The 21040-nt window shown below is 37.1% G+C and overlaps 1 protein-coding gene and 1 pseudogene across 2 annotated transcripts; one reads left to right on the plus strand and one right to left on the minus strand.

Moving 5' to 3' along the window:
- Positions 1-539: 539 nt before the first annotated feature.
- On the minus strand, positions 540-5102 carry LOC143614508 (putative disease resistance RPP13-like protein 1; annotated as a pseudogene). The gene is made up of 2 exons (XR_013150302.1): positions 1152-5102; positions 540-699 (listed from the first exon to the last, which is right to left on the minus strand). The product of XR_013150302.1 is annotated as a putative disease resistance RPP13-like protein 1 (transcript).
- A 3243-nt stretch (positions 5103-8345) lies between these two features.
- Positions 8346-15930, plus strand: LOC143614519 (serine/threonine-protein phosphatase BSL3-like). The gene is made up of 21 exons (XM_077087936.1): positions 8346-9127; positions 9262-9322; positions 9435-9513; positions 9598-9677; positions 9774-9868; positions 9950-10049; positions 11677-11746; positions 12095-12196; positions 12281-12362; positions 12451-12630; positions 12719-12980; positions 13062-13290; positions 13359-13529; positions 13606-13844; positions 14001-14085; positions 14193-14291; positions 14378-14577; positions 14660-14735; positions 14818-14953; positions 15187-15329; positions 15428-15930. Exons 1-21 carry the CDS (start codon positions 8737-8739, stop codon positions 15509-15511), a joined length of 2964 nt encoding a protein of 987 aa, XP_076944051.1. The 5' UTR covers positions 8346-8736; the 3' UTR covers positions 15512-15930.
- Positions 15931-21040: the final 5110 nt, after the last annotated feature.

The raw sequence follows: 21040 nt of genomic DNA on the forward strand, positions 1-21040 counted from the left end.
GTGAAACTGTTACACAATTCAATGATAATATTTCCATCCTTCAGAATGAAAGAGATTACCCTTTCGACCCATTTATGATAAACAGGCCGATATTGGTAATATTTAATTTATTTACCGAGTTAAACTGGCGAAATAAAAAAGTAGCTTAAAATGAAACGGGTCAAAGAAAAAATTGAAAGGCGCCTAACGTGTCATTTTAATGCAAAAAACCTCCTATATCATTTCACTCAGAAAATTAAAATTTTTTTTACATAGTTTTTGTTTTTGCCAATCTTACCCGAATATAAAAGAAGACAATGTGCATACAGAAGACATGAACTAACCAAACCATACCCGAATCCCAAACAAACAAAAAAGCCTAAGTGGATTCTAGAATGAAATTTACACGAAACATTGGAAAATGAAATGCTTGAGGCTAAATCAAACACAGAGGATTCAATACAATGCTATAACACACTACAAACCTCTAAAAACTCTCACACGCGTACAAGACTTGTAAACTTATCATCATCAGCAATCAAGGGAATAACAGTAGTAATATGCAGTGGATGTACAATAAGCAAAATGAAAATTACAAAATTGCCCCTGTCTATCAAAGGCTTGGGTTTCTTGACTTTACAGCAACAACATTGTAGTCCTCTAAGATTTCCTATTACCAGAAGAGCACTGCAACTAACTTCATTAATTAACAAGTTTTTCCTGAAACACAAATAAACAGAAATTGAATAAAACTGACACTTTTAACAGTACGAGGAAAGAAAGGTTGGTAGCTTATTGTAGACGCTAAAGCATAAGTTTGATATAGAAAGACATGTAATCGGATAATATAACGTTGTGCATTTTGTCTTGTTACATTCAACTCATATTGATTCGAGTTAATATTTGATGTAAACATTTTATTGCAAGTTCAAATGGATTAACAAAAAGTTGATCAGCAGGGCATAATTTAAAATAAAACATTTTACCAAAAATTACTTTTTTAGTATAGTTTTGTTAAATGTATATTAAAGCACGCTTAGAAATCTTGCTATTTGATTGAAATTTCATTCACTGACTTTAAATTGAGTGTAATGTGGTAAAAGTTAGAGTATTACCTCAGACAAACAAAATATTTATTTTCAGAAATTTAAAATCAGTAAAGGGAGAGAGACCTTCATACAAGCCATAACCAAGGATATAAGTCGATAAAGGGGATATGGGAGATGAGAGGCCAATAACAGCCACTTTTACGGCATTTTTCTGTCAGGTCTGGGCATAAATCAATTTGTAAACTCAAAAGTGAAGGAAACAACTCTTCTGGTAAATCCATCATGTTTGGGCAATTGGTAATGGAGAGATGTTCGAGAGCACTGAGGTGTTGGGGATGGGACAGTTTATTCAGCTCCGGACAATCGTCAAAATAGAGATGTTGGAGGGAAGTAAGGTGTTGGAGTCCCATTGAAAACGATTCCAACTTTTCAAATTCATGCATGCGAAGAGAAATAAGAGATGAAGGAAGAACATGAGAAAGTTGACTACAACTGCTCACTCCATCGTCACCGTATAAGTATAGTTGTACAAGTGCGGTTGGAAAGTTTTGTGGGCCCCACTCTGAGATAGGCTTCTTCAGCTTGCCTATTTCTAAAGAGCGCAAATTGGGAGGCCAAATCCCACGTGGGAAACGAGCATCCATACTTGGACAATTGAATATTGCAAGACTCATTAACGATGTCAAATTGGACAACTCGTTGTCAGGAAACGACTCCAAATTTGCACAAGTTACTATGCTCAATGACGTGAGGTGAACCAAGTAATTCAATTTAGTGATCGATTTTAGATTTACCCAACAAGATATCGTTACTTGATGAAGCATTGGCAAGCTGCTTCTGTTGGTGTTCAACTTGTGTCCACCCCATTCCCTTTCCAATAGTTTATCACAAGATATATCAAGTGACTTGAGTTTTTGCCCTTTGATTGGTAGGGAGATCGTTGTAATTGAATCACAACATCTAACACTCAACGTCTCAATGTTTTCTGGACAACTGCAACGCTCCATATTTTTACAATGAGATACATTCAACAACCTAAGAGATGGTAGCTGAAGGTTTCTCTTACAATTATTTTCCTCCTCTTTCTCTCCTAAACTCAGCAAATTATCACAACCAGACACTTCCAATTTCCTTAACCTCACAAGAACCTTACTCGCAATTTCCTCTGATTCCCACAAGTATGTTATTTCATTACAATACATAATCTTTAAATATTCAACTGCACCAAGATACTCTATAACACCTCTCCACACAACATCATTAAGCCCTGAAATAGATGATATTTCCAATTTGGAGATTGATGAAGCTACATGAACCAGCCTTCTCAACACACCACTGTCACATTGACTTAAATGTAGAACATTAAGTGTAGGTAGTGCTTCGAGTGTGACTTCAGCCAACTTAGGACAATATAGTATAATAAGCTTTTGAAGGCATGGGAACACAACCTCACTATTCATTAACCATTTCTCCCACCCTCTCATACTTTCAAAACTTAAAATTTCGAGTGAAGGAAATGCAAGACCAGACCCAAGTAACTCCATACCCACAACCTTCACCCCATCCAGACTTTGAATAAACAACTCCTTAAGTGCCGGTAGTTGCCCAAGTGGCGGTAGAGTTGTACAGTTTTTACAACCACGTATTGACACATATTTCAATCGAAAAAATGAGGGATCCCCAACCCAATTTGGAAACTCTGATCCCCCATATGAAATAATTTTGAGTCGTTTTAAGTATTCATTAAGAGGCTTCAACTCATTCAGGACCTCCTTCTCAAGCATTTCATTTTGTGAACCATCTAACACATCACTCCATACAACCTCTAACTCGCTAAACCTCTTTTGTGAAAAGTTTGCCTCACGTGCGTGTATTGCGTTCTGCACTTTCTCTAAACCCGCAATGGAAATTTTTCCACATAGATACTTTAAGTCTTTAAGATTTGTTGATTCAAATCCGCTTTCACCTCCAATAAAGATGTTGGAGAGAGTTTGCAGGCTTTTCAACTCACCAATCCATATTGGCGTTTCCTTCAAATACCAAGTGTCCCTAATGTCAAGATGTCGAAGGTTTTTTAGCTTTAACAAGTTGTTGGGCAACTTAGCTAAACCCTGACAGCCAGATACAATCAATGTCTCTAAATTATAGAGCTTGCAAACACTTTCCGGTAAACGTGTGATTCCACTTCGAGATAGATTAAGATACCTAAGGTGGCTCAAAGTACCAATGGACTCTGGTACATCACTTATTTTAAAACCACTCAAACATAGAACCCTTAACAATGGTAACTCAAGAAATAAATCAACCAAAATATTATTTGAAAAGTAGAAACAATGCGAACTCTCTACCACCCCAACAGAAGTTGCCAAGAATGTTCTCAAACTTTTAGCTCCTTTAAGTGGCTCAAACTTCTTATAAACTACATATTTCTCACGAACGAATGACATATGGTGGTACTTTTCCAACGCTTCCTTCCTAATATCCTTCTCCGACCTTAAGAAAAACTCACCAGCAATAGATATCGCCAAATCACTTATCATGTCATGCATCACAAACAATGATTCGCTATTAGGTTCATGTTGGAAAAATGATCTTGACAACAACTCATCAAAATATTCAAGACCTAAGCACTCTTGTGTTTTATTGCTTGGATTTAACTGATGCAAAAACCCTTCTGCTGACCAAAACTGAACTAGTTCCTCTTTATCAAACACATAGTTTTTGGGGTACAAGGAGCAATATGCAAACAACTGCTTCAAACGTGCAGAAAGATCATGGTAGCTTAGTTTAAGGGCGGGCGCAATTTCATCTTTAATTGGTAACCTCCATATCTCACTATCTAATACTTGCTTCCAATACTCTTCTTTATCGTTTTTTGTACTTAATAATCTCCCAATTGCTTTTAAAGACAAAGGCAGCCCTTCACATTTTTTCACGATACCTACACCGTGTGGCTTGAGTGACAGATGCGAATCAAAGTTATTTACACCCAATGCGTGTAAAGCAACTAAAGACAGAGCATCATCATGGGACAAACTTCCTAGCTGGTTTGGATCACTATAACCCAACATTTTGAGCAACCTATCATTCCGCGATGTCATGACGATTTTACATCCTGGAGCACATACATGAAACGGATCAACCAGAGTTTCCCAATCCTCACAACTTTCACTTTGTACATCATCCAACACCAATAGAAACCTCTTGTCCCTTAGGTGATCCATAAGAGCTACTTGGAGCAGTGTTAAATCTGGAAAGTTGTCGTTTACCCCTCCTACCGAATGAAAGATAACTTTACTTATACGAAAGCTATCAAATTCATTTGATACACTAATCCATGCCTTGAGTTCGAAGTGATCCTTAACTACTTGTTCATCATACAAAAGTCTAGCTAGAGTTTTTTGGCAATTCCGCCCGTACCAACTATGGGAACAACACTAAAGTTTTGATCACATGATTCCTCCACTAATAACTTGTGCACAAGTGCATCTTTCTCCGCTTGCCGTCCAACAATACTAGATGGATAAACCATAGAGGTTTGTAATCTTCTATTTATATCCGTTGGCCTATTTTCCTCTTTCACCGTTAAACCAAGGGAATTTATCTCCTCAACTAGGCCTTGTAATTTGGTGATAATATCATATATCTTTGAAAAGTTTTGTACCTTGCTGGTGTTGGTTTCTGATTCGTGACGCCTAGCTTCGGTTGCCAAATCGTCAAGTACGTCGTCTATGTCATAAGCCAACTGTTGGAGATCATTCAGCCATCGTTTCATGGATTGATCGGTTATCTCCTTTTGAGAAGCATCTGTAAGCACACCTTGAATCTGGAACAATGATTGCTCCAATTTCTTTATCTCAGAATTGATCTCAACGTATGGAGCAATTGTTTCGGACGCCGCAGAGGCCAGCTTCTCGTGAAGAGCAGATACGAAAGCAGCCATTAGTTATGGTGAGATTGCAGAGGTTTAGATGAATTGGATGATGTTGTGAAGCGTTGGGGTTAGTTGTTTTGGTCGTTATATTGTTATGGTCAACCACGCAAATGGGTGGAGTAGTTGGGTATCACTTTCATGTGGATACCCAACTTAACGACCGAACATTGAAACCATAAGTAAAAATATCCCTTTGGTCAAAAAGTCTATTTTCCTTTATTTTATTTTATAGCAATGTAATTACATATTTTTTATCCGTCTTCTCTAATTTTTAAACATTCAAATGTGTAGATGTATATTTTAAAGGAAGTAGAATTTGAAAAATCATGACTTATCGGGTTAATAAATAATTACTAACATAAAAAAATAATTTTAAGTGACGTAAAGATAATAGTCTCCTTTCTCAACTATTACATTCACCTTTCACGCCATAATACACTCTGTATACTTTTGTGTGTTGTTGAGCGAACTTGTTGAACAAGCGAAGTTGTTAACAAGTTCGCTCAGGCGAACTTGTTGAACAAGCGAAGTTATAGACAACTTCGCCTGAGGCGAAGTTGTCGTGTTTATATAAACTGTTCTCCGTAACAGTTGTGTGTTCGCGAGTTTTGGTTAGGTTTTCGTTTCAGTGAGTGTTACGTGTTTACAAGTCAGAGTCTGTAATAGTGACCTCGTGTCACGTGTTCGGGTTATCAATATAACGTGTTTCGGTTATTGCTCGTGTGTTTGTTTTATACATATTCTACGCTCGTATCTACCTACGCAGGGATTCCGCACCTGCGCAGATAGCGACATCCCGTGTACGATCCGTCCAGGAACCTACATGTGTGTATAATCATTTATAATATTTTATAACATCGACTAGAGGATTTAATCGTTTAAAGTCCAATCAGTTAGATGGATAAACAATATTTCTGGAACAAACACGCCCAAATCTTAAGTTATTAGCCAAGACCTTTGCCGTTTTTGGTATTCGCTGTTTTTGATTTTTAGTATTATAATATTTTTGGGGCGGAAAAACTGTATCAAAATAATGATGATATCATCATCTATAGAATATTAATAATTAGTTATAGTTTTATTACAAGAAATGTTTAATTACACCTTTGCCCCTTAACTAGCCTTTTGAAACACTCATGTGATTACATTAGCGTGACACTTTTGCTTTAGCCTTGATCATGCTATATACATTGATATGCTAGTATCAATTTGACTTACACCTATGTTATGGAAAGTAAAACCAAAGAGCCTCAGATTATTTGAAAATTGGAAAACCTACTTTCTAGATTTGAATTATTCAAGTCAGTTAAACCAACAAAATCATACATTCAACTTGCAAACTATTCAAAGAATAATTAATAATATCAAGAAACCAATTAACCAGGTCTCATTTTCTTATGCACAATAACTTCAATAATATTATAAAAGTTAAAAAATTTTACAACAGTATGCCGTTTTTACATTGACATGATTTCATGATGGTGGACAGACTTTATCGAGGACAAAAATGAGTAAGTATTCATAATCAAAGCATATAATCGATAAACATTTTATTATTGTAGGAAAAAACTTACTCAAAAACTCGTTACAATAATTCTCTATTGATCACACCTTCAAATCCTCTAACCTATACTTATATATCTAACCCTAACTTGGTGAAAATAATAATCCTATTGTAATTAAGAAACCAAATCAACCGGTCAACTTAGGTCATTTTATACTCATTGACTTGGAAATACGCACCCGAATTACCAACAAATAACCCCTTAATTTCGGAATAGTAACTATAACTCGATTTTTCTGATTCATCAACCATTTATTGTCTTTGGTTCTTGATCCAGTCCCTTTAGATCATGGGTCATATATGATTTTCAACTTAATCAAAGTCTATATTGTCTAGCCAAGAAAATCGAACAACAATCCATTGGTCGCAGATCTAGTCGCTAACTTAGGCTTCAAGTTGGATTTGGCTTTAGTTCCATTGCTCTCGGAATTAATAAACAAGATCGAACGTGACTTCTTGAGGTAATGAGTTGGCACTCCCTAGATCTTTGTTGGTGTCTTTGATCGGTTGATCCTATATCTCACTTGGTAGATCTCTCATTGGCAAAACATGATCGGTCTTAGATCTCTTCATGACGGCATGCTTCCATGCGACGACTAGATGTTGGTAACAATCCAACGAGCCGCAAGCTTGGATGATGATTAGACCAAGATTTGATACAACTTCAAGGCACATGAGCGATAAATAATTTATTATTGCAAAATAAAAATTGACTCAAATACTAGTTACAATTATTCCGTATTGATCACACCTCCAAAGCCTCTAGCCAAGCCTTATATTTATATATCTAAACGTGACCAACACATTACCATAATAATCCTATTATAATTAAGAAACTAAACCAATTTGACCAACTTGTCAACGTAGATCGTTCCATATTCACCAACTTATGAATACAATTTGGGATTACCAACAAATACGCCTCAAATACCATAAACGTGTTTTTAACACACTGGTTGTTGAAAAATGAACGACTTCACAGTTAAATGTGTTTGGATAAATAGTAATTTAGGATAACTGATCTCTTAAAAGACCTACTCGAAAAAATAAACTTGTAAGCTCTCTAGTAAAATGTTAACTTGTTCTTTGAAAAGACAATCTAAAGAAGAAAAGAACTGATGGGTATATTAATCCCAATCAACTACTTTATCCTCAAAGAGTAAAATGTATAAATCTAATGATTTAAAAACTGATTTTTGAACTTTATCGGACTAGGCTTATAAGTGGTATAATTGGTTCTGGGTTGACTAGTTAACCATATAATACAAATTCATCTCAAAAAATAATCCAAAAGTATATAATCCGATTGTATAGGAAATGCCGCTAGGTTAAACTGCTCGATTCGATGATACAGGAAAGATCGCTATATTAAAACTTTTAATCGAAGAGAAATATGGGCAGCTAAAGCTAGTTGCCTATAGTCTAAACAATAAAAATTTACGAACCGTTAAAAATATTTGGTCTGAAGTCTAAATCGAAAACATAAGGGTTAAACATGTTCAACAGTATAAATGAGTATTACTAGTAATACTGGTAGTTCAATTTACAAACCTTCCGCCCAACTTACCTGACTAATACATACTGGCCGCCTACCCAGTATCCTCTTTGACCAGTATTTTCATCCCGTATGAACCGGTTTTTAAAAACATAAAAATAAACTTCAATCATCGGGCAAAGAATGCGAGACGGAAGTAGCCCGTCCGTGAAGCACATGACACGTAGGATTAAGACTGACTTCCATCCGTGTGACGTGTGCATGGATTGCCACCAAACCAAACGGCGTGAATCATGAGTCATAACGGTGTTAGTTTAGTGTCTTTCATTTCAATCTCATCACATCCCTTTAACCATATTCCCACACGCGCACCTTGCAGCGCGTTTCTCCCACTTCCTTTGACCTTTTGACCTTTTAATTATATCACTCACTCGAACCCAACACACAACACCACGAAGCCGGCGATCACTCAACCACCGTTACAAACACACACTCCACTGGCAAATAATAATAATAATAATAATAAAAAACACCCACCAAATCACAATTATTCACCTCACAACACACACACATACTTTTATTCATTTCTTTGGGATCATCGAATTGAATCTCTTAATTCTCAACCTAGGGTTTCCATATTCAAACTCAAAATTACACTCTTCCTAATCGAATTCAACCTCCGATCTACTCAATAACACCTTCGAATTGGTTAGCCATGGATGTTGATTCCTCGATGACGTCATCGGTGGATGTTGATGACGGTAGCAACAACAACAACAACAGCAACAATAACAGTAACGGTAACGGTTCTGGACCGGAGGAGCAGGTGGATGATAAGTTATTTTTGGCGAAGGATGAGTCTCCGAGTCCGGTGAGTGGGCCCAGGCACGCTCCTAATTATTCTGTGGTGAATGCTGTTTTGGACAAGAAGGAGGATGGTCCCGGGCCGAGGTGTGGGCATACTTTGACGGCGGTTTCTGCAGTTGGGGAGGAAGGAAGTGCGGGTTATATGGGACCTAGGCTGATACTCTTCGGTGGTGCGACTGCTCTCGAGGGGAATTCGGCTAATGCTGCCGCTCCTACCTCGCCTGGAGGCGCTGGAATCCGTATGTGTCATAATTTAAGTATTGTATATGGTAGTTTGTTTGTTATGCCAAAAATATAAATGATCTGGCTTTAGGTAGCTGCAAAGTTAAATTAGCAGGAAAACATGTGTTTTTATTTGTTATTCGTGTTACAGGTTTATCTGGTGCGACTGCGGATGTGCACTGTTATGATGTGTTGACGAATAAATGGTCAAGGTTATTGTTTTTACTTAACAGACTATTGTTACTCTTTCTTTTCTATATAATTTTTGTTTTCAAGCGAGATGCATTTTTTCTACAATTTATTAAGCTAGCAAGAAATTTGCAGAATAACTCCTTTTGGAGAACCGCCTACACCAAGGGCGGCTCACGTGGCAACTGCTGTGGGTACAATGGTGGTTATTCAGGTGTGATATTTTGACAATTTGTGAACTTTATACAGCTTTCTGTTTCCTGTTATATATATTTACGGTTTTGTTAAATAAATTTAGGGTGGAATTGGTCCAGCTGGTCTATCTGCTGAGGATCTACATGTTCTTGATCTAACACAACAGCGGCCTCGATGGCATAGGTTTGAACTTGAAATATATGATTTCTTTTAACATGTTATATTGAAAGTTGCGGTTTTTGCAAACTTGGTTAGTAAAAATGTATTTGATTTTTGTAGAGTGGTGGTCCAAGGCCCAGGTCCAGGCCCACGGTATGGGCATGTTATGGCTCTTGTGGGGCAAAGATATCTTATGGCAATTGGTGGAAATGATGGTCAGTTTCTTCTAATGACTGTTTCACTTAGTTTTCGAGTTCTTTTTCAGAGACTTAATGCATATGCCGATTTATTAACAGGAAAACGGCCTCTTGCTGATGTGTGGGCCTTGGATACAGCTGCAAAACCATATGAGTGGCGGAAGTTAGAACCAGAGGGAGAGGGTCCACCACCATGCATGTATGTTTACTATTCTCTATATCTATATTCATAGTTTTATGGGAAATAGTTTTTGTTTTCATTAATCTGTGTTTGGCCATGATAATAATATTCTTGTTCTTTAAGTTTTTGATATATAAGTTGGCCTTGGCTTAAATTTGTGGATTGTGGATACCTATAGCGGACTTGTATTTGCTCATCCTTATTAAATCAGTTACTATGTGGTCTATGCTTATGTCTATATGACTATATGTAGTATACATGAATGTGATTGTTGTATATCTAGAATTTTTTATTTACTTATTCTTATTTCCTTCGCTGTTTTCCATATTATTCCACCATCATTCGTCTTATGTTCTGCATAGGATAAATATGGTAAATAAACTCTGAATCACATGTCTTTTCTTTTAAGTAAATCTGCTATTTTGGAAAATTTTAGGCTTCCACTTGTTTTATAAAGTTTGTCTAATTGTCTTAATCAAGGTACAAAAATGATCCATGTCTCACTCTGATGTAATACGAGATCTATTACATTATAAATATCATACTGGTGTATTCAATAAGATTTGTTGATAGTTTGTTAAATTTTTTAGATCACCAGTGATTAGCATTTTAGGCATTTTTTTGCATTCCAATTTGACCAGCCAAGTTAATTTTTCCTTTCTCTACGTTTGGCGGCTGATTATGCTAATTTAGAAAATTCTTGGCTGCGACTTGTCTTATAAAGCTGGTCAGATAAATGTTCACAGGGACATATACAAGACCAATTGGTTATCAGTTTTTTGTAACTGTTGTATATCTAGAATTTTTTATTTACTTATTCTTATTTCCTTCGCTGTTTTCCATATTATTCCACCATCATTCGTCTTATGTTCTGCATAGGATAAATATGGTAAATAAACTCTGAATCACATGTCTTTTCTTTTAAGTAAATCTGCTATTTTGGAAAATTTTAGGCTTCCACTTGTTTAATAAAGTTTGTCTAATTGTCTTAATCAAGGTACAAAAATGATCCATGTCTCACTCTGATGTAATACGAGATCTATTACATTATAAATATCATACTGGTGTATTCAATAAGATTTGTTGATAGTTTGTTAAATTTTTTAGATCACCAGTGATTAGCATTTTAGGCATTTTTTTGCATTCCAATTTGACCAGCCAAGTTAATTTTTCCTTTCTCTACGTTTGGCGGCTGATTATGCTAATTTAGAAAATTCTTGGCTGCGACTTGTCTTATAAAGCTGGTCAGATAAATGTTCACAGGGACATCTACAAGACCAATTGGTTATCAGTTTTTTGTAACTGTTGATAAGTTGATGAATTTGTTGCATTAGCTACGTGATCGGCCAGATGCTTAGCTTTTTAGGAAATCTTTTACATTCCAATTTAATCAGTTAATATAATGTTTTTTCTTCTCTGTGTTTCTTTTGGTGATTGTAAATCCTATGTGATAATTCCTTTGGTATTTTGAGTTTTCTTTTTATTTCTTTTATATCTTTCTCTGTATCACTATGCAAGTGATTATATATAAATTGTTCTTCTGGGTTCTCTTTACTTTCTGACAAATTTTTGTACAGTTCATAGCATACTTTTATTTATTTACTTTTTTGCTGTTTTGTCATTTGGTTCGTCCATTTTGATGTAGGTATGCTACCGCGAGTGCACGTTCTGATGGTCTTCTTTTGCTTTGTGGAGGGCGGGATGCAAATAGTGTGGTGAGAAATATGTTATAATTGCACCCAAATTTTACCATATATTTTCTAAAATCTAAACCAATTATCGAAACCATGGAATTACTGAAAAAAAATCCTAAGCTGACTCTTGAAAATTTACATTTTGTTCAAGATCTTTCATTTTTCTGATAGTGTTGTGATATTTAAGAATATAACACTTCAGCAGTCCCATGAAACCCTATGGGTTGTTGTATATTTAGTTATGCGTTGTGTTATCACTACAACTAATTGGTATATCTGCAAATTGCAGTACCTTGATGCTTCCCACCTTTAAACAAAGTCACCATGATATACTAACCTGATTTTATTTATATATGTTCATATCTGCAGCCTCTGGCAAGTGCTTATGGACTTGCAAAACACAGAGATGGTAGGTGGGAATGGGCAATTGCTCCTGGGGTTTCACCATCTCCTCGATATCAACACGCAGCAGTTCGTTATTCTTCCAAATACTAGTTATTACTACACACAAATACACATGCAGAGTACATAAAGGTGTTCAATTTTTGTTTTTAGGTCTTTGTTAATGCTAGGCTTCATGTATCTGGTGGAGCACTTGGTGGTGGTCGCATGGTGGAGGATTCATCTAGTGTGGCAGGTCTGATTTAGTTTCGTGTTTTTTTATATATTATGCTATAATCCGTAGTCACGTGTTTCTCATTACAATTTTCATTTTTTTTGTATAGTTCTTGATACTGCAGCAGGAGTATGGTGTGATACAAAATCTGTTGTGACTTCACCAAGGACTGGTAGATACAGTGCTGATGCTGCTGGCGGAGATGCTGCGGTTGAATTAACAAGGCGGTGTAGGCATGCTGCTGCTGCTGTTGGTGATTTAATATTTGTATATGGTGGTCTACGTGGAGGTAAGACCTGTTCATAGATTTTAAAACTTAGGTCAATTCAGTAGTTAATATTATGGTGTCTTATTTACTGTTGATTCTTTCACTGTAGGAGTATTGTTAGATGATCTTTTAGTTGCTGAAGACCTGGCTGCTGCTGAAATGACATCAGCAGCATCACATGCAGCTGCTGCAGAAGCAGCCTCCGGTTCACAGGTAGGTAGGCCACCTGGACGGTATGGATTTGCTGATGACCGAACAAGGCAGCCAGATGCTGATGGTGCAGTTGTACTTGGGGATCCTGTTGCGCCACCTATAAATGGTGACATGCATACAGATATCAGCACTGAGAATGCTATGCTTCCTGGCTCAAGGTGGTTTTACTAAATTTGGTTTATGTTTATTTTTCTTAAACCTGACCCATTTTGACACACGTGGTTATATTTGTTATGCAGGAGACTTAGCAAAGGAGTTGAATACTTGGTTGAGGCATCGGCAGCTGAAGCTGAGGCCATTGCTAAAACCTTAGCTGCTGCAAAAGCCCGCCAGTCAAATGGAGAAGTTGACCTCCCAGATAGGGATCGTGGAGCTGAGGCGACTCCTAGTGGGAAACAAATGATAAAACCTGAATCTGATGTTGTAACTAATTCTGCGCCAACTGGCATACGGCTGCATCATCGAGCTGTCAGTATTATATTCACAGTTTTGCGTGCATGTACTGTACAACACATCTGATTTCCTTTGATTTACAGGTGGTAGTAGCTGCAGAGACTGGTGGAGCATTAGGTGGAATGGTGAGACAGCTTTCTATAGACCAGTTTGAAAATGAAGGCAGAAGGGTTAGTTATGGGACCCCGGAAAATGCAACTGCTGCAAGGAAGCTTCTAGATCGCCAAATGTCAATTAATAGTGTCCCCAAAAAGGTAGACAAAAGTCCAGACATTATCTTTATGTATATATATGTCTTCTGTTCATGAAAAATATATATATTTTTTTCAGGTGATAGCTCACCTATTGAAGCCTCGTGGGTGGAAACCGCCTGTTCGTCGACAGTTCTTTCTGGATTGCAATGAGATAGCTGATCTTTGTGATAGTTCTGAAAGAATATTTGCTAGTGAACCTACTGTTCTACAACTGAAGGCTTCTATTAAGATATTTGGTGATTTGCATGGGCAGTTTGGAGATCTCATGAGACTTTTTGATGAGTATGGATCTCCATCAGCTGCTGGAGACATAGCGTAAGAGATCCTTCTACTACCAGATTAACATTTTTATTTATTTATTTATTAAATTCATGTTTATAAATTACTTTCAATTTCAATATTGAGTCATTCTTTGGTAAGTTGTTCATAACTTCTCACTTGTCATGCTAATTTATATGCATCATCCATCAGATATATCGACTATCTCTTCTTAGGAGATTATGTTGATCGAGGTCAACACAGCTTGGAAACCATTTGTCTGCTGTTAGCTTTAAAGGTACTACTTGTGTCTTTTACTACTGTGAAAAGTTGATTTACCATGTTCATTTACTACTGTGAAAAGCATGATTTACCATGTATGTATCAATTTGTTGACTTTTCAAGGTTGAGCATCCACACAATGTTCATTTAATTCGTGGGAATCATGAAGCTGCTGATATTAATGCACTTTTTGGATTTCGAATCGAGTGCATAGAGCGAATGGTAATAGCATGTTCTTGATTTGCTTATGTAGTTTTAGATTTAAGGTTATCCTTTTTTGGTAATGATCAGAATTCATCTTAAAACAGGGTGAGAGGGATGGAATCTGGGTATGGCATCGAATAAACAGATTGTTCAACTGGTTGCCACTTGCAGCTTTAATTGAGAAAAAGATTATTTGTATGCATGGTGGCATTGGTAGATCAATTAATCATATAGAGCAGATTGAAAACCTTCAGAGACCAATTACTATGGAAGCTGGTTCGATTGTACTCATGGATTTATTGTGGTTGGTCTTTTATTCATCTATTGTTTGATTTTGAACTGAATTTGTTAGTGCACATGTTCTAACCGTTTATCTTTCTGAATAGGTCTGACCCCACTGAAAATGACAGTGTGGAAGGACTGAGACCCAATGCTAGAGGCCCTGGGTTGGTTACTTTCGGGGTGAGCATGGTTTCTTTCTAATTATTTATAATGGGAAATATTGGTTCATTGGTGCATTAACCATTTATTATTTCATAAATAGCCTGATCGTGTGATGGAGTTCTGCAACAACAATGATCTCCAATTGATTGTACGAGCACATGAATGTGTAATGGACGGCTTTGAACGTTTTGCTCACGGACATTTGATTACCCTTTTCTCAGCCACCAATTACTGTGGTAAATCTATCGTTCTTGATCCTTTTTATTATTTTATGATAAATAATATTGTGTCAAGTATAAGAATTATCATATTAATGATCCAAATTTTTAAATAAAATGATTTAGACTTTAGAGCATATAATCCACTTATGAGTTATGATGCGCTACTTTTTAAAATACATCCCTAAATTGTCACCTCTGTTATAACTATATACATGTATTGATTATTTATATCTTGTTTTGTTATTTAGGGACCGCAAATAATGCAGGCGCAATATTAGTTTTGGGTAGAGATCTTGTGGTGGTTCCAAAACTTATTCATCCACTGCCACCAGCAATTTCATCACAAGAAACTTCCCCTGAACGCCATAATACTGACGATACATGGATGCAGGTACTGCTTTATTTTGTTAGAAAATTTAACATTTTCATCACTTTGTAATGCTGGGAATTGATTTTAACTTTCATATATTATTCGTATTGTGGGGGTAGGAGCTTAATGCAAACAGGCCACCAACACCGACTAGAGGCCGTCCACAAGTCGCAAATGATCATGCCTCTCTAGCATGGATTTAGTTGGAATTTCATATCATACCATCCTTAAAATCAGTCGGAATGCTTGTTATGGTTGGCGCAGTTGAGAGATTTCAAGAATTTGCTTAGGCAGTCCACCCTACCCCACCTCACATCGTTTTGGTGCAACGTATTGAAAATGAAGATTTGAGAGCACAAAAACCGCACCGAGTGTGAGTTAGCAAACCCCTTTGTACATTGACAAATGGGGAGGTATGAGTTATTGGTAAGTGTTGGGTCTTGTTGCTAGTTTTTTTGACATGATATTTGTTTCTTGGTTAGATGTATTATTTGTTTATTATTTTGCTTTTGTTAAAAGATAGAATGAGAGGATGAATGTATCATAGTCAGATGAGGTGGTGTTGTGTTATGTACAACATTAGAGTGAATGTTGCTCTCTTTTGGTAAAAAGATTGTGTGATTTGTTCTTTTCTTGGGCAGTGAGCAACAAGAGTTTGAATGTTTTTTCATTCCCTTGACATAGGTGTGAGCAAATAACTGATTAAACTTAAAATTTTGATTTAGGTAGGGGCTTAAAACCGTGCTAAACCTATGCACCGGTACCCATGGCGGCGTTTGATCGTTATCTGTTTGTTGCTTATCCCCACAACAAAGCACAATTTCATTATGTATCATCTCGATCTAAAGAACATTTACTTGTGATTATTACTAGATGTAGACATAACTAAAGCTCAAAAATACCACTTCATATTTTTTTTACAAAAAAAAAAAAAGAAAAGAAAATCATTTAGGTAAAAAGGAGTATACCAATATACTAATAGATTGTTTTTAGCACAGGAATCAATGAATCATAGAGACAACATTTATGTGAAGTTACAATTTGATCTGAAAATCAAACAGAAATCATTACAATTTGAGAAATGCAGTGGGTGCCGGCGATGAGCTACTTCCGACAACGGTTAGGGATTCACACCTTCCACAAACCAACGGTAATAATAATAATATTAATAATTTCATCTCTTCTATCCGATTAAATACTGATCATCATCCACCTCGGTCTAAGTACCAAAGAGTTACTAACTTAAATGATGCCTTGAACCTGTTCGACGAAATGCTACACACACAGGATTTTTTTTTCAAAATGGTATGCATTTAAAAAAACAAAGGTACAAGGTGTATCATTTCCTGCCACCAGAGGATTAGGAACAATGGTCTTGAATACGGATTAGGATCCTTCATTGGCAGGTGAGGTTCAATCATTGGGACCTATTCCTTCGCTGCCAATAGAGGATTAAAAGGAGCAACTTCCAAACCCCGTTTGTGTTCCGTTATGAAACTTAGCAACTTCCAAAAAATTCTTCATTTTCTTCTTTGTCTCTTCGGTGCGCCATTTGAAAGAAAATTAAGTGTTTGAAAGATGGTAGGGTTGGATTCATAATGTATACAAAATTTGAAGTATGTATTTATAGTGTAAGACACCGCGGGGGGCCAGATTCATAATGTATACAAAGTTTCACAAACGAAGGTAGCCGGGCTCAAATTTTCGGCCGAAAGGGGCTAAGTTTACACTACGTATAAGAAATTTCGGCCGAAAACGGCTAAATTTTACGCTACGTATAAGACATTTTGACCGAAAACGGCTAAAATTTACACTATGTATAAGAAATTTCGGCCGAAAACGGCTAAATTTTACACTACGTATAAGAAGTTTTGGTCGAAAACGGCTAAATTTTACACTACGTATAAAAAATTTGGGCCGAAAACGGCTAAACTTTACACTACGTATAAGAAATTTCGGCCGAAAGCCGCTAAATTTACACTACGTATAAGAAAGTTTGGTCGAAAACGGCTAAATTTTACACTACGTATAAAAAATTTCTGCCGAAAACGGCTAAATTTACACTACGTATAAAAAATTCCGACGAAAACGGGTAAATATATACAACTGCATAAACGGGGGGGGGGGGGGGGGGGGACCCCGGGCCCTAAGCAATCTTCGCAAGTGTTTATAGTTGAAAGTGGGTAATGTATCCGGAACACAAACGGGGTTTGGAAGTTGCTCCTCTTAATCCTCCATTGGCATCGAAGGAATAGGTCCCAATGATTGAACCTCACCTGCCAATGGAGGATCCTAATCCGTATTCAAGACCATTGTTCCTAATCCTCTGGTGGCAGGAAATGATACACCGTTTACCTTTTTTTTTGACTTTCCCCGTTTTCCTTTTTTTTTAAATACATACCATTTTGAAAAAAAATTAACACACAAGACCTCTGCCTTCTCTTATTAATTTTACTCAGCTGCTTAATTCTGTTACCAAAATGAAGCATTTTTCCACTTGCCTCCATCTCTTTAACCAGATGCGTGTCGTTGGACTTCCTGTTGATCAATACTCCATGAGTATTGCAATCAGATCTTGCTGTCGGTTGTCTCGCACCAATGACGCTTTTGCCCACCTAGCCTCTTGTTTCAGGCGAGCGGTTGTACCAAATGTTGTCTTGTATAATACTCTCTTAGATGGACTTGTTTTACAAGATAGGATTCTTGAGGCTGAGCTGTTTTTGTAGGTTCCCAGCCGAATCTACACGGAAGTATCTCGTACTACGTAGGTGCGGAATCCCTACGTAAGACGATACGAGCGTAGGATGCGATATACGTTAAAACCAAGCACAAATACACGTTACAATACTCAAAAGACACGTTGTATTGCAACCCTTTAACATGTGATGTTCAATCACAATTACACGTACTGCAATAATCTTCTAATACAAGCCGTAGCCAAGGCTTATAAAGCCTTCGACAACTTCGCCTAACAGACTAGGCGAAGTTGTCAATAACTTCGCTTGTCCACAAGTTCGCTTATATTAGGGGAACTTGTGAGACAACCTATACAAATCAAAACAAAACCAACTAACACGATTACAGACACTAGATACTGAACTACTGACATGATGCACCAACAGACTCCCCCTTGGCAGTAGCTTCATATCTCTATCTTCAATCACTTGTCTTGTAATCCCAAAAATCTCGAGTCATTCATCTTCAAGCATGAACGCCTTCTCTGACACAAACGGAAACTACTCTCTGATATTTCTTGGCTTCATCTTTCCATGCAGGAATATAGAATATCTTTTTCTCGTCTAGCACCTGCAAGTCAGCTTGAGACAAATTTACCAAGTGCATAGGATCATACACTCTCAGCACCTCTTGTTCATCTTCATCCTCCATAACCGCTTCAGCTGTTTGACTATCGACATACCACCATTTCAGATTCTTTAAGACATCCTTGGGCATTTGTTTCATCGGCACTTCTTTTAAACACCGGATAGGCTTATACTTAATTACCATCCAAGATTTTCCATCAGCTCTCATTCCTCTGTCTTTATCTTCAACAAGCTTCCCTTTCTGCGGCTTTAACAACTCGAACTTTTTCTCTTTTATACTTTCTTTCCACACGATCTTCCCAATAATCCTAGCCATATTATCATCACTCCTGTTTATCAACCCCAACTTGGCCAAATCCTTCACCTCACACTCAGGCAAGGTATTCAATGATCTCAACAACCTCTTGAAGTACTGAATTCCATCGTAACGTTTAATCACAAATAGCCTCAACTGCTCATCATACAACCAGCATATAATCCCCTTCTTTGATTCAGCATACCCTTTGATATTATAACTCTTTTTAAACATAGTTGGAACCGCTGGCTTCTTTGACTTCACAAACCATTGAGCGTAGCCTTCTTTCCATCTCGGCTGCTCTTCCCATTCTGACTCTTCACTTCCCATATCTTGACCCACATTTGACTTATCAACATCTGGAATTTCATATTCTACATTATCCTCCACAATCTCTCCCTCTTCAATCTCACTGTCAATCACAATGTCAGCTCCTATCTTTTCAATTTCTTCAACCGATAACATATCGTCGTCACCTACAATATCATCATCCAACATCTCCTCATCATCCACTACCACCACATCATCACCCCCTGATCCACCTGTTGCACCAGTTGACTCCCCCTGAGTTGTGGAAGTCCCAAGAGTTTGTTCAGTTCTTGGCAACTCACCACCTGCACCTTTCAATGCATTGGGATCATCGTCTCTGTCATTACTCTTCTTCGTCCTCAACTCATCGCCCTTGCAGCTCGTCTCCCCCTGAGATGCTAAGAACTGTTTTAAAGCATCAAAAAGTTTACCGTGCTCAACGAGGAGGGACGACTGAATCTGATTTTCTGCAACAAGGCGCTGAATAGCGTGAGTCTGGATCAGGTTGATTCTTGACTGTTCTGCCACGACCCTTTAAAGTGATAAGTTCGCTGTGGGTTTGAAAAATGTAAAGTGTTTGACCAAAAAATCTCTTTATATACGGTGTAAATTATACAGGCGAAGTTAGGGTTAACTTCGCTTACCCCTTAACTTCGCCTGTTAACAAGTTCGCCTCTTATATAACTTCGCTTAGTATTAAAATTTACACAACAGTCCCTTATAAATTTGAACATTATGCAATTAACTTTTAAAACTTCCTTTAAAGATTTAAATGTTACGATCAAAGACCAAGTAACCAAGTTTTAAACCATAAAACGACATATGTAAAGTAAATTTTAGAAATAAAGTACACGGGATCAAATTTCAGTCTTGACGGAGACTAGAATGTTTTAGAAAAGATCCGAACATGAATCATACTAATTAGATGGCTGTCACATAGATCCATGTTCAGCGGCATTATGACATAAAGAAACAGGTTGTAAGCATGTAAACAACTTAGTATGGTTTTCATCGCTTCTGTGATACGGATTAGGTTCAATTAAGCTCAAAATTTAAACGGACAACACATCAGAGATTGTGATGCCTCCCATCTATTCTCAAAGCTTATTTGACTTTCCCCGAGTCACCCCGAGTTGACCTCGACCCGTAGTGTCTGATTAAACAGTAAGTACATCTTGATCTTTAGAGTCTTTTTCCCGTTCTCTTTCTTGCCTCTTGATTGATAAGTATAACAAAATAGGCTTCAGAAGGCTTAACATCATCATTTTTTTTAAAATAATAAAGATTTACATAGCTTCAAACATTAGACTACTGCAAGTCCCGAATCTGGATCACTGCAGGTACTTGACACACTATCTTCTCGGAAATCAGAACACTCACGGGCTCGTGTATGACTGGGTAATCGCTTTTCTGCCTATCATTCGGAAAGATGTATATGGAGACATACACAACTCTGAATGGATCTTCCCTTTAAATCGAGAAGATTTAATTAGTATCACTTCTACTTTTACGCACCATAAAAAGCTACCATAAAATACAATGACTGTTCTAGAGTCTTTTAGGCCTAATAACTTCACTAGTTAAGCACACAGAGTTAGTTTGTCTATCACTTTCCAAGGTTGGATCAATTTTCTTTTAAACATATTAATGAAACTTCTTACGAAGTTATAGACTTGAAAAATTATATCATCTCCCTAAAAAAAATTTTACATTCTATCGCCCCGATCAAGTCAAAGTCATCAGGTAAACGGCTATCCTGAAGATCCAATGGATCAGCTGGACCGACCACATACGAGTATGTGTCC

Source organism: Bidens hawaiensis, unplaced genomic scaffold, assembly GCF_021521415.1.
Source record: "Bidens hawaiensis isolate Kalapana, Puna unplaced genomic scaffold, B.hawaiensis_p1.1 tig00002273_1, whole genome shotgun sequence".
Classification (NCBI taxonomy): domain Eukaryota; kingdom Viridiplantae; phylum Streptophyta; class Magnoliopsida; order Asterales; family Asteraceae; genus Bidens; species Bidens hawaiensis.